This window comes from Atractosteus spatula, chromosome 5, assembly GCF_055471065.1.
Source record: "Atractosteus spatula isolate fAtrSpa1 chromosome 5, fAtrSpa1.hap1, whole genome shotgun sequence".
NCBI lineage: Eukaryota > Metazoa > Chordata > Actinopteri > Semionotiformes > Lepisosteidae > Atractosteus > Atractosteus spatula.
Window position 1 is genome coordinate 53,309,289 of NC_142710.1, and position 13,104 is coordinate 53,322,392.

The 13,104-nt window shown below is 38.7% G+C and overlaps 1 protein-coding gene across 1 annotated transcript; it reads right to left on the reverse strand.

Moving 5' to 3' along the window:
- Nucleotides 1–4,426: 4,426 nt before the first annotated feature.
- On the reverse strand, nt 4,427–8,961 carry bhlhe40 (basic helix-loop-helix family, member e40). Its single transcript, XM_088915587.1, has 5 exons — nt 8,519–8,961; nt 8,301–8,364; nt 7,912–8,019; nt 7,124–7,247; nt 4,427–6,651 (listed from the first exon to the last, which is right to left on the reverse strand). Exons 1-5 carry the CDS (start codon nt 8,593–8,595, stop codon nt 5,795–5,797), a joined length of 1,230 nt encoding a protein of 409 aa, XP_088771713.1. The 5' UTR covers nt 8,596–8,961; the 3' UTR covers nt 4,427–5,794.
- Nucleotides 8,962–13,104: the final 4,143 nt, after the last annotated feature.

The window sequence follows — 13,104 nt, forward strand, 5'->3', positions numbered from 1 at the left end:
AAATTGGCGGTCTCTGTGATTGTGTTAATGTTGATATAAAATAAAGGTCAATAAAGTTTTGGCCTTTAAAAGTTTCAAATGACAATGATCAAAACGGCCAGCTACATAAGCCCATACTGTGAAAACCCTGATGAGTGTTCCCTTTCATTTTCTGTGATGTATACTAATACCAGTTGTACAAAGGGAAATACTATTTGATATGGTGTTCATACTGGTTAGGCTCCCACCAATATACTATATATTCATTAATTCGTATAGTACAACCCAGATTTCATGTTACAAATGAACACTTGCGAATGAAAGATCTAATTTATGTCTGTGGTTTTTGTATTTCTTGTAATATGTATTAATAACACCCAGTTCTGTTAAATATTAAAAAAAGTTTAAATATTAAAATGTGTCTGAATTCTGAACTGGGTTTAATTAACACGTCAGAAAGACTGCAGTAAAAATTGTATGTGTTCACTTTAAGACCAACTCCACATGTGACCTGTTGATAATGTTCACATACTGATTCACCTTAGCCTTTAAATCACATTCTGTTACCAGGGAACTTTCTGTCTGGCACTCAAAGATTGTTAACCTTTTATTTTCTGATTATTGAAAAACTATTTTAAAGGGTGCAAGAGCCCATACTGTAACTGTAGCAGCAAAAACATGAGCCTTAGCAGAGTGAAATCAGATGACATGGAGTGATTTGGGAAAGTTGTCCATCTTAGTATCTTATAAGTATAAAAAATATTACTTTTATTTATAAGCTTGTCTCAATTTCCTTGTTCATTTACTTAGTCACTTTGGGTTATTATGTTTGAAACACAACACTGAATAATTGTTACCTGCCCTGGAAAGTCAGACTCTTCAAATTACATTTCTGATTCTTTTAAGTGTTTTTTGTTGTTGTTGTTGTTGTTGTTGTTGCTTACAGCCTAAATTTATATAAAAAAAACAAAAATGGATAAACGTAAACAGGTAGGCTATGTCAAGTCAATATAGAAAAATAAAACTTGAAGACCATGGACTGGGGAGAACAGGATTAATTTTTAAAACATGTAAATGAGTTTCTCACCAAATGTCCCTCACAACACATCATGTGATGTAGAGAGGACTAGGGTCATGATACATCATCTCCACCCTAATCCTGCATCATGACAATGGGGAGTCTGTCAGAGGGCGGAAGTGAAACATAATAACCCAAAGTCTGAACAGATTAAACTTTTGTATTTACTAAATATGATAATGTTCCTTATTAATACAGAATCACAGCATTTCACTTTACCTACTATTACTGTTCATACACAGAAAAGTATACGTGTCCGTCCATACAAATTAAGACTAGACTTCCTACAGTCTGGCAGACACTAGATGACACAGCATTGTAGAGCAGACCACAGAACAGGGCTCAAGTCCTTCTGACTGATTAAAACTACTTAAGAACAAATTTCAGGAATGTAGTTAACAGCATGCAATGTTAATTTTTGTTTAAACAAGAAATAAGAACAGGTCACAATAAAAAAAAATACGTTTTTTTGTACAAAAAATCTCTAGAGGGCATATATATAATACATTATCTTCTACTAACTAACTTTGTTTAAAATCAATTATTCAGTCATTTTCTATTTTTACTCAGGGCGTTCTGGTAAATTTTAGACTGAAAAAAGGATGAAATAGAAGTGAGTAACAAATATCCCTTCACCCTTCAGTAAGCGTATTCAGTATCTTCTCCGTCTCCTCAAGTACTAAACCTCCCACTACAGGCATTCACTACTCGTAACTAGAAGAGGCTCAGCAAGCGTTACTGTGCCTAATCACGGTGAGATCAGGTTTCTATTGACCGGATGCCAGACACATCTGTTCCCGGAATCAACAGCACCGTATTTAGTGCGAGGTTCACATGAAATACTGTGGAAGAGAACGTGACATTATTTCACTTCTTGGCGGAGGTCACTGGCAGGGTAGACCGTTTAAAACAAGAAGTCTTTTAAGACGCGCACGCCCACCCTGTCTGACTGATATCTTAAAAGATAGCGCACATACTCCCACACCCTTTCCTCTCGGCAGTCTGGGCTTGCCTTCTGTGCAAATTTAGAGCTACCTTTCTGATGACCCTAACTCGTCAGAGGCGGCGTCGCCAACGTTGCGTTGAGAAAACAAAGGAAACATTCATCGCAGGCAGGTTAATCGCGTGATTTCTGGAGCGCACGTAGTGGGTCCCATCACAAATTCGTACACTGGAAGTGTGAAGTTCTGTGTTCTTTGATTAGCTTATAGTTATATATAATGTACTGCTGACAGATTCGTCACGACTTTTGACAAGACCAAAAAAGGATAACACAGCAGTAGCCTCAGCCGATCTCTTGAAGAGAGGAAACTTGGTGAATCGGCCTCGGTTTAGATGTTGATAAAATTATATAAAACATTAACGAATGGGCCTTATAGTCACTCGGGTAGCTTTTTTGTACACAGTGTGAACGCAGGCGTTCCCCACTCCACCTGAGTTCTGACAGTTATCGACCCTATTTGCATTTTCGCTAGCTGAAGATAAGTCCTGACTGGAATAGGAATGAATTAGACTTTACAGCCATTTTTTTAGGCGTGAGTAATGGAGCTTTCATTTACGAGCGCTGAGGAAATAATACACAAATCCCCCAGAAAGGTTGATAACTGGTATTTAAATCCTGATTAACAGTAAAAAAAAAAGAGCGTGAAGTTCGGAAACACGGCGGGTTTTTCAACGGTCTGCATATTCGATGCCTTTTTTAAAAAAATAAATGTTAAAATACTGCCTACTAATAAAACAATACAAGAGCGTAGTCCTAAATGGTATGAATGCAGGATATTTTATAGTTCTTAACGACCTGGCATTCACCTCAGTGAATAAGGTAGGTACAGAGTACAGAGGTGACTTTTTAAGGCGTGATCAGTCCAGTTTTTTGGACATCAGTGTAACACGTGCAAAATCGGAAGGGATATTTTCCTGATATCTAAGGCACGTGTATTAAGCCTGAATGCCTTCAAATACTAGAAATGGTATAGAAATTAAGAATATTGTTCAGAATACTGTATTATTACTATATTATTCAGAATAATAATACAGTATTATTCAAAATACAGTATAAGAACAAAGAAAAAGGATCCTTACACTGTCATTTGTTATTTCTACATGGTTACAGATATCTTAAATGTCTAAAAACCCGCAGTTTAAGCAGGGTTAATCTGTTACACGAGTGGACCTGGTTGTGATCCAAGTGCTAGATGTAAATTTAATCAGTGTCTTGATTAATTCAGTAATTCAATTTCCAATGGTGTACAAATTACGTGTTCCTTGCCTCTGGAAGCCACTATTACGTGACATATTTTAAATTGTAAAGCTACAACAACCGGTTGAGTATAGAGTAAAGCTATACTCAACCGAAGTGAGTGGCACAAAAAATGAAAACTGAAAAGAATGAAGCACCTCCTTCTTAAGGTGTGGGTTTCATTGCTTTTCTTAAGCAATGTGGAAAGATAGATCACACGAAAGATGACGAACATAAAAAATGACACTGCATCTTCATGCAAAAGCAGAAAAAAGAAGATTTGGAGACTCCCGAAAATTTGCACACTTAACTCAGGGGTTCCCAACCGGGGATTCACGAACCCCTAGATGTTCGTGACGGTACTGCAGGGGGCTCGTGAGATTGTGATGGAAACGTCAATGTCAAATTAAATAGTCCTATTAATAAATAACAATGTAATAATGAGAATAAGCAAAACAACCGTAGTAATATTAATATTTTACAAAGTGAAAAGAAGCAATGTTAAGATGGTTGCTGTAGCATTATCTACATTTATTGAAAGGTTTAAGTTAAAATTTCAAGGGGGTACTTGTGACAAATAATTTAGGTTGAAGGGGTTCAGCTGACAAAAAAGGTTGGGAACCCCTGCTTTAGACAGATATTACCCCTCCTGGGGGTAGAAATCCACAAAAGAATTGAATTTTCCAGTTACTAAAATATTATAAATATAAAAGAGATCATTTCATTTAATAAAATAGCCTGCCTGTAATGTAGTTCTAGACCTAAGAGAATATTAATGAGAGTAAAAGTGCTTTATTTGAAAAAAGAAATTAGCCTCACTCATGACCATAATCTTCTAGTGCTACCTTCAGTGCGGATTGAAAAAAAAACGTCCTGTCATCATGTCAAGTGATATATTCACATGACTCTCATCAGCTATTGGGATAGTAATTAACCCCAAGATGAACAGAGTGTCTATTTTTTACCACTATGTAGTGGGGTTGAATTCACAATCAGTCTGAGCTGAGAAGTAGGTTAAAAAAAGTTATAATGAACAGGTGGTTGACATGATCCCCAACAACTTCAAAGAAAGATTCCCAACTCCATATTTTTGGGTCAGGAGGTTGAAAATGAATAAACTTAACAATGCATTCATCAAAACATTTTATTGCCATTGGCATTAAAACAAGAAAGCTTACATTCCACAGGGAAAAAAAATACTTTATTAATACGCTTATATAATGTATATCAACATTTACTTTATAGACAAAATATATACATCAGACAACCTTCTTGTAGGTCCCAAAATAAAAAAAACCCAAGTACCTCTTCCTATACAAAACTAATCTTGTTTAAAATGTTACATTCACTTTTCTTTCTTTACTTTAGACTCCAGTATTTATACAAATACATTTAATAAACATCTGATATCAGTTTATTAGCTTCAACAAGAAAAGGCAACAGCATGAACAAAGAACAGGTTGAACTTGAATATTAAGAATAATGCAAATCAGGGCTAGCACAGTGCTATGTACACGTTTCTTTTACATATATGACTCTTTCTAGCCATAATGGTAATATCTGCAGAACACGTATCAAAAATAGAGATGTACAGGTAGTATAAACAAAGTAGTTACAAGAGCTTACATTACCATTTTCTTTCAAGGCTACTGCATAATGGCAATGAAATGCAAACTAAAAATTAAAATGCATTTGTGCAAATCCTTTCCCCCATCTGCAAAGAATGCTGCACAAGAAGCCTGAAGAAACAGCTGTTGTCTTCATTCTTAAAAATGCCTGGGTGTACCTTTCTTTCAGGGGAAGCAATGAAGAGTAGGGAGAGCAATTCCGTTACTTTACAGCGGCTGCTCTGGCCCACATAAGGTTTCAAACAGGGGAAAGCCACGGCTAATATTTGGTGTAAAAAAACAGGATGATCTGTTTCCTTTTCAGCAGCTGCTAATACAAGTAGTATAGATCCTCCTGTCCTACATTTACAGCACATAAAAAACTTAAAAGCAGCATCTACAGGGTTTTTACATTCAACCAAGGTGTCTGTGCAAAGGGTAGGTCCTGGTAAATAGGGACTTTCTATATTTCACATTCTCAACACTGCTGGACATTCAACAGAAGGATAGAGGGAGCCTTCTGGTATGCAATCAACGTATGTTTTGGCCTTTACATACTGTAAATTTTTCTTTAAAATTTACCTTCTTCACTGTGTCTCACTGGTACAACCCTTTGCTCTTTCTCAACACCCTTGCGAACAGATCAAGAATGCCGACCGGCATCTCTGTTTTTTTTCTCAGCATCAGGTTTAGAAGGTGGGGCTGGCTTCCAAGCGTGGTGGCGTGCTTCCACTGCAATGAAACTGGGTCAGAAGAACTGCTGCTACCAGAAGGACTCCATTCATGCTGTTGAGTTGTTGTTGTTGTTTTTTCCTTCCTTTAGTAGTTAACCAACCGGTGGTTTTGTCTTTAAACAGCGCCAACATTCAGAGCGCAGCGGTTTCCAAGTTCTCATTCTTTGGTTTCTGTGTTTAAGGGAGGAACCTGTTTTAAAGCTTGAAGCAGGGCAGGAGAGTCCATGGGGGTCTGCGCAGCCAGTGGAGAGCCCACTCTCGGGGACATCAAGAGCGACGATGGGTGCTTCTCAGGGGACAAGCCCCCTGCCACTGACCCTGGCAGGCCAGGGTATAAAACTGGCAACGCACCGGGGTACCAGCATTTCTCCAGCATGGGCAAATATGCAGCGGCTGAGGGTGGGATCAAGTAAAAAGGCATGCAGAGTGGAGCCTGGTGTGGAGAAAAGCCTAGAAAGCCACTGTTATTCCCCAGCAATTCTCCGCCAGAGAGGGACTCCTCCTCTGAAGACTCAGTCCTGATTCTTTTCATTGGCGGGTCATCGCTCTCTTGCTTAATGGAGCCTGCCACTCGGTCAGCTAAGGCATACTTCAGTTCACTCTCCTTGCTGAAGTATTGCCGCTCCATTTTTGAGTCATTTTTCTCCAGCTCTCCACCGTAGCCACTGTCAGTGTCTGTGTCACTTCCACTCTGTTCCCCACTTCCCTGGGGATAAGTCCTCTGAATAACAGGCACACAGTTCTTCCCGTGACCCTCGAAGATCTTGGGCTGCAAGCCGGCAGGCTTCTCTTTGTGGTCATGAGCTTTGAGTCCAAGATCCTCCATTCGGGGGCTGGGTGTTCTCTGCAGGACCTCAGACGCTACCTTGTGCAGGTGGTTGATCATATGGGAAGGGGTCAGCTCTCGTCCACTCTCCTGGTTGGCCAGGTACTGCAGAACTTCCTTGGCACACATGTGAAAACCAGACCGGAACATTTCCTCGCTCACGTCAGGGCTGTGAGCTGGATGGTCACCTTAAAAAAAAAAGAAAAAAAGAAGAAACTTCTAATTAATTATCCTGACCGTCACAGAATAGTTACACTGGAACTTAACTTCAATACAAGATGCTTGCAGACACCCTGTATTAAAAGGTTATTCAGTAAGTTACTGCACTACACAGTAAATAAACATTTAATTTTTTGTGTTGGGATTTTGCTACTGAAAAGCTATTTTGAGTTCTGAGAAAAGACATAACATTTCATCTTGCAGAAAATGTCTACTGGAATAGAATGTTAAGGGAATTTTGCCATTCAGACATGACGTTTTGAATGATAAGCACAGGCTTATATTTACATATTATTCCTGATTTAGAAGCTTAGAAATGTCACATGCAATCGCCCTTTGCAGAGACTCCTTTCAATAAACGTGATAAAATCAAAAGCCAAAAACGTATGCTCTGTTATCTATTAATCTATGCATTTACATTTGAAGTTGCATATTACTTACCGACTTGCAATCCATTCTGTAGTGCAATGATTTTTTGTTGCTGTTGTTCTAAGAGGCTAGTGAGGGCTTTCACGTGCTTTAGGGTCAGCTCCAGAACCACCGCCTTTTCCAAATGGCCCAAAGTCTTTAAATAAAAGAAAGTCTGATAAGCACGCAGATAACTTATGTAACAAACTGTGGCTGACAAAACTGTGATCATCAAAAGCAGTTTAAGAATAACGTCATAGCATGAACAAGAGCTTTGAAATATCAAATAAGTAAAAATACGAATCCCTCGAACTATAAATCGTACAATATTTGTAACGCATCAACAAAGTGCATACAATTACGCGTTACAGTTGTTAAAGGATGGGCAGCGAACGGTAATTTTAAAAGAAGCATTACTATAAAAAGTTAAAACCTCATTAAAAAGCCTTTGTATATCACAAATTCCCGTGTTTATATTGTTTCCACATAACCATATTTTCAAGTGATATTAATACAATTACCGTACCTATAATCACTTCATATCCGATCACAAAATATAATAGAATATTTATTTTCAAATACGCCATTTGGGACCTATGATCCTATCCTGTGGAACTTTTCGGTACTTCAACTGCAGAAGCTATGTAATGTCAAGGCGAATGAATAAATCGAAGGTAGGCTTTGATCCATTCCCTTGATAATTTCCCATGTAAAGTCAGCTGCCCTTCAAGAAAACCCTAAGCCAACAAGCAGATGGCGCTTTATACCACAGTTGACTTCGATTTAAAAAAAAATTGACTTTATTCCAAATTCTAACTTACAGTAAGTTTAAGGTGCTCTGGCAACAAATCCTTAAGTTGAGCAATGCATTCATTAATTCTGTCACGCCTTTTCTTTTCAATGAGTCTATGGGGCAACTTGTAGGTTTCCTAGGGCAAAAACAAAATCAACAGTTAGGTTCTTGTTCAAGTATGCACGTTTAAGTACACTATATAAAGTTTAAATAGTTTAATTTAAAATTATATTTACGTTTTTGCATTTTTAGCCCATTAAATACATACATATATGGTATAAGCATACATAAAAACAATCATAAATGCCTCGATTAAATACATGTTTAACTTACAAAAACAGCTTTCAAATGACGTATATAAAAGATCCCCCAGAGAGGTATTTCAAATTGTAATCAAGAAGAGAGAGCGTTTCGTACCTTGCTGTCTTCCCCTCGCTTTATTCCCCTTCTGGGCTTGTACACGTACATGGGGAACTCCATTCTACAAGCAATATGAAAACGAGGGAAAATAAGATGTCTGCATCTGAAGAACGGCTAACTTTATCAAACTTGCACGAATTACGCGACACACAGAAGAAGAGACAAACTGCAGACTGGAAAATGCACAAATCAGCTGTTAACAGACAAGTACATACCCTTGCATGTCAGGGATTTCCAACGATGTGTGTTTTGTCATGCAAGGGGGTGGCTGCGCAGCTGTGATCCTTTCCATTTTCTTTTCTGACGACGAAACCAACGTGAAACAAGGTACGATGGTCAAAAGTTTCTTTTTGTCGTTTCTCCCGTTCAGTCGCAAAACTGAATATGAAAAGTGTATATGGTTTCGTAAAAAAAATCAAAAGACCGCTCTTGCTCTGACGTTTTATTTTTTCTTCTTCAGATTTTGAGAGCTGCGTATTGTTCTACGCTTTACTTTTCATCATCATCACGATGTCTCTTGAAAAGCAGGACGACAGCGCTCACGACGTTATCACCCAGCGATCCAAAGCGCAGTCGGCTGTAGTTTGAAGCTGCAGGCTGGGTTAAATGTATGGGAGTGGGTGGATTGGGCTACGTGTTAAATAAACCCTGTGACTACAGACACGTCTCTAGCTCAGTAACTGACCTACCTCCGTCACATGAGCCTCACGTGTTGGACAGCACTTTCAACTGAACTACGAACAACCCTTTTTTTTTCCTTGTTAAGGAGGATCTGCACGAAAACGTTACGCCCCCGTCACACTTGTGTGTCCCGTGTACCACCATGCTCCACTTAAGTGTGCTACAAAGCAGCATCCCCGGAGCATCAAAGACTTATCACTACAGATGAGGTTTTCGGCATTGTAGAAAACGGGGAGGGTAGAGTACCCGATTTTAAAAGGGAATCGATTAATCTTGCGTGCTGCTATGTAATGTTGAAATCACATACAAGAATATTGATTAAAATCGGTAAAAATGACACCACCTATATTCTTTCCAAAACTGAGAAACCTCGACCTCACCCCGTGCTTTTGAAGTGTCGCGATTATTTTCAAATTGTATCAACTACATGTCGAACATAGTACATTTTTCCAATGGCTATGTCGCTACTCCGCATTTTTAATTTAAATCTCTGTGTGGAATTCTGACTCGTGGAGGTTTTCTTATACCAACGCTGATGTTATTCACGGCAATCTGAATAGAGCTTGTTTCATGTTACCAATAATCAGCGACGCCACGTTTTTAGGATTTCCTAGGTATGCACGATATAATCCTGACAAGGCTGTGCCAACCTTGAACCACGGAATGTCTTCTGTACAGTTAGTTCACCTCTAAATCGTGCTTGACAAAATTTTTTAAATTACAATACTATTAACTAATATTAAGTACCGTGACCACAGTGCAGTGCAGACAGCATTACTAAAGTTAACTGATATGTGACGCAAGATTTTGGACTCCTAGTCTAGCGCAATACGAATTCCTGCTACAAACGTGAATACCAGGCAATTCATTTAGCAGCTGTGCGGGTCTTTTAAGGTTACTGAAGACTAGCATGATCAGAGATGTTAATTTCATTTTGAAGCTTCGGGTTCAGACAGTTGCGCTTTTTATATATGCAAAATGATATGTAACCACATACGGGTAGGCTTGCATTGCGTGAAGATCTAATCCTTTCGGCTGAAGTGAGCTCTGTATACCGTTCTCTTTTACCGTGGTGTTCTGTTGTCGACAGCCATTTACAACATTCAAGTCGATGTGAATTCTCCATTAAAATAACTAGTCGTATATTATTCTGAAATGGAAAAAATATAAGCAGAAAATGCCGTATAATGCATTGTTATTTTTCCTCCCTTGTTGGTTTGTCTCGAAACCGTACTTAGAATAATTTATCGGTTTAGCTATCCAGCTACTCAAAACCAGAAAAATAAGATGGTCCACTTTTTCAGCTATATTTTATAATATAGGGTGAGGCAAAAAGGCAAACGCTTTGAAAACATTTCCAGTTGAATAATATAACGCTTTCTCCGTGTAAAACCTAAATGCAATGTGTTTATTAAATGTTCTTGCAATTCGTAAATTGGGTTGAATTGAGAGTGCTTTAATTTAAAAATACAGCTTTCTCAACTTCACAATTTCCACTTTAAGGCAGAAACACCACTCTTCACGGTTTTTAGTTAATGCCTGTATTATGTCTATTTGAGGAAAGCTATCCGGTGTGTAAATAACACTAAACTGCTACCTAAGTGTCAGAATGGACTACAGAAAAATGCAATAGAGAATGATACACAATGGGTTAACACAAGCTGTGATTTCTAGTCAGACACCCAGTGGTGTGCATTTTAATAGTGTTTACTCAGGGACCTGAGTGTTTACTCGACATAATATCTGGGTAGGACCTATGTAGACACGGTGTTATTTCGTGTTGGTTCCATCTGCCCATCCACGTGCACCTGTTTGACAATGTGTCTGTGGCAGATCGGTTTGCTGCTCAGTGCACCACCAGCAGTCACGTTGATCTCCTCATGGCTGCGAGAGGAGAACCAGATCCCTGCCACTGACGTCACCCACTCATTAAACCCTGAGCACCCGGCACGCTGAGACAGCTCTGCCAGCGCCGCCTGTGCTGATTTGCATGACCAGCGCCTTGCAAACAACGTGCTTTCGCCTAGTTGGTGCCGTAGCTGCCAATCCAAAGAACAGCAGACAACCGTTTTTGGTACAACGGAAACCCGAAAATGACAGACGAGGTACAAATCCTGCAATCTGCAAGTCGCCACTGAGCGCGCACTCGTTGAAGCTATTTTCCAAGTTTTAACAGTACGTGATCCGTAGCTGTGCCTTTTTAATCACATTTTTAACAAAATCCCGCGTATTCCCTGTTAGTTTAACAGATAGCAGTAATGAATCACCAGTGTATTCCTCAGACTGCACTACATGCCAGTATAAATTTAATATCGGTATCCGACGTTTGGAAAATCCAAATAGGAAACCCCCCCTGGATTAATATGAAGAATTTTATTAATTTTCTTTGGCAGGAAAGTTTTAACATATATCGTAAAAAACTACAAGCCAACATAATTTGTGGTTTGTCGACAATTTAGTACATATTTAACACATTGAAATTCACGATTCGAAGACGGTAAAGAAAATGCCCGTTTACCGTATGTGTACGATGTGCATGCTTTCAATGTATTTGCAATGTATTTTATTCAGACCTGGTTAGAGAAGGTCCAGGAAATTACATTTCTCTCTAACCTTTTTGTTTAATTTTAAAGATTAAAAAGCACGATGCTCTGTGTGAGATCATGATTGCACCAACTCCAGTGTGACAGTGACGCGAAGCAACAGGATGCCTCCACCATTTAGAGTGTCTGAACCTTTTTCATAGGACGTAGAGCAACATCATTTTGTGGACATCTCGAATCTGCAAGATGCTGCCGTTCTGCCTGGTTCCATAAAACCAGCGAAAGAATGAATGCATTCATGCGCCCTTGTGGTTTTCCTGGAAACGTCGACTGTAATGAAATCCAAAGCAAGCAGCGTTTCTCAATTTTGCAAAGCCTGAAAGGCATCCAGCGAGTGCCAAGACCGAAAGAGCAACTAAAAATACTCTTGACACCTGATTTATTATTCATCTGCGCGCTGAATAGTTCGCATCACATAATAAGCCACCAGCCAAAAAAACGTATCGATATTAGCACTGTTAAAGGAAACACCCAAAATGCCCGTAAATGCAATGGAAACCAATTAATTTCCCGATAAAATATGTACAGTATTTGTGCGCAAAAACAGGTCTGCAGGTTTGCCTAGCCTAACGTTGCATCGTATGTTTCTCACCTGTACAGTATACGTAAGCCAACCTCCCAAAAACCCGTCTGCTTAATTGTAAACCCTATCTGGGTGCTGTATTGGTATCAATGCATTCCAAGAAAAAGTACAGATGAACGAAAGACGGTGTCTGAAAGACAAAATAACTGTATTTCAAGGTATATCTTACCCAGTTCAAAAATAATGGCGTTTGTACGTTTTATAACACTATCATAAATAGCAGTTATGTTTTGGGAGCATCGTGATGATGCTAAATGTCTGAAATGGTTTACATTTACAGCGTTACACGGATTTCCGGTTTTGTATTGTAATTATGTCAGCATTTTTAAAAATCAATCGTTTGGTAAAGGACTATTTTATCAATAACAATTTCAAGCCCTATTTAGTCCTTGGATTATTTTTTTACATGGCTCCTTATGCATTATTTAGTATCTGATCTGAAAAAACGTTAAACAAATCAGAGCATTCACAAAAATCTGTTGCATCAGTTTGAATGGCCTTTTAGTCCAGACACCATATTCAGGATTAAATACATAAGAACATAAGAAAGGTTTCAAGTCTTTTGGCCCATCTAACCCATTTGGCAGTTAGTGATTAATTAATCCAAGAACCTCATCCAGACCTTTTTTTGAAAGAAATCAGTATATCGGTTTCAAAAACATGGCAGTGTAAATTGTTTCATACTGACACAAGCCTCTGGGTAAAGAAGAGCCTCCTGTTTTTGTTTTAAGTGTACTTCCTTGTAGTTTCCACTCGTGCCCTCTGGTTTGTGTTTCACTGTTTATTCTGTGAACCAATGTACATCGCTGATAACTTGCAGAAATTTATAACTTTCCATCTGTGTAAAAACATCCCGTAACTTCAGGACTTTTTTACTCTAAAGCCCTAAAAGGCCTGGGGAATGTTGTTCTCCTTGTTGACCCCTGAACTAAGC

Excerpts from the sequence above, each read along its gene's own strand:
- bhlhe40 (XM_088915587.1), bottom strand. The coding sequence starts at position 8,595 with ATGGAAAGGATCACAGCTGCGCAGCCACCCCCTTGCATGACAAAACAC. Across the intron at positions 8,365-8,518 it reads GAAATCCCTGACATGCAAGG|AATGGAGTTCCCCATGTACG; the intron begins GTATGTACTTGT and ends TATTGCTTGTAG. Across the intron at positions 6,652-7,123 it reads ACAGAATGGATTGCAAGTCG|GTGACCATCCAGCTCACAGC; the intron begins GTAAGTAATATG and ends TTTTTTTTTAAG.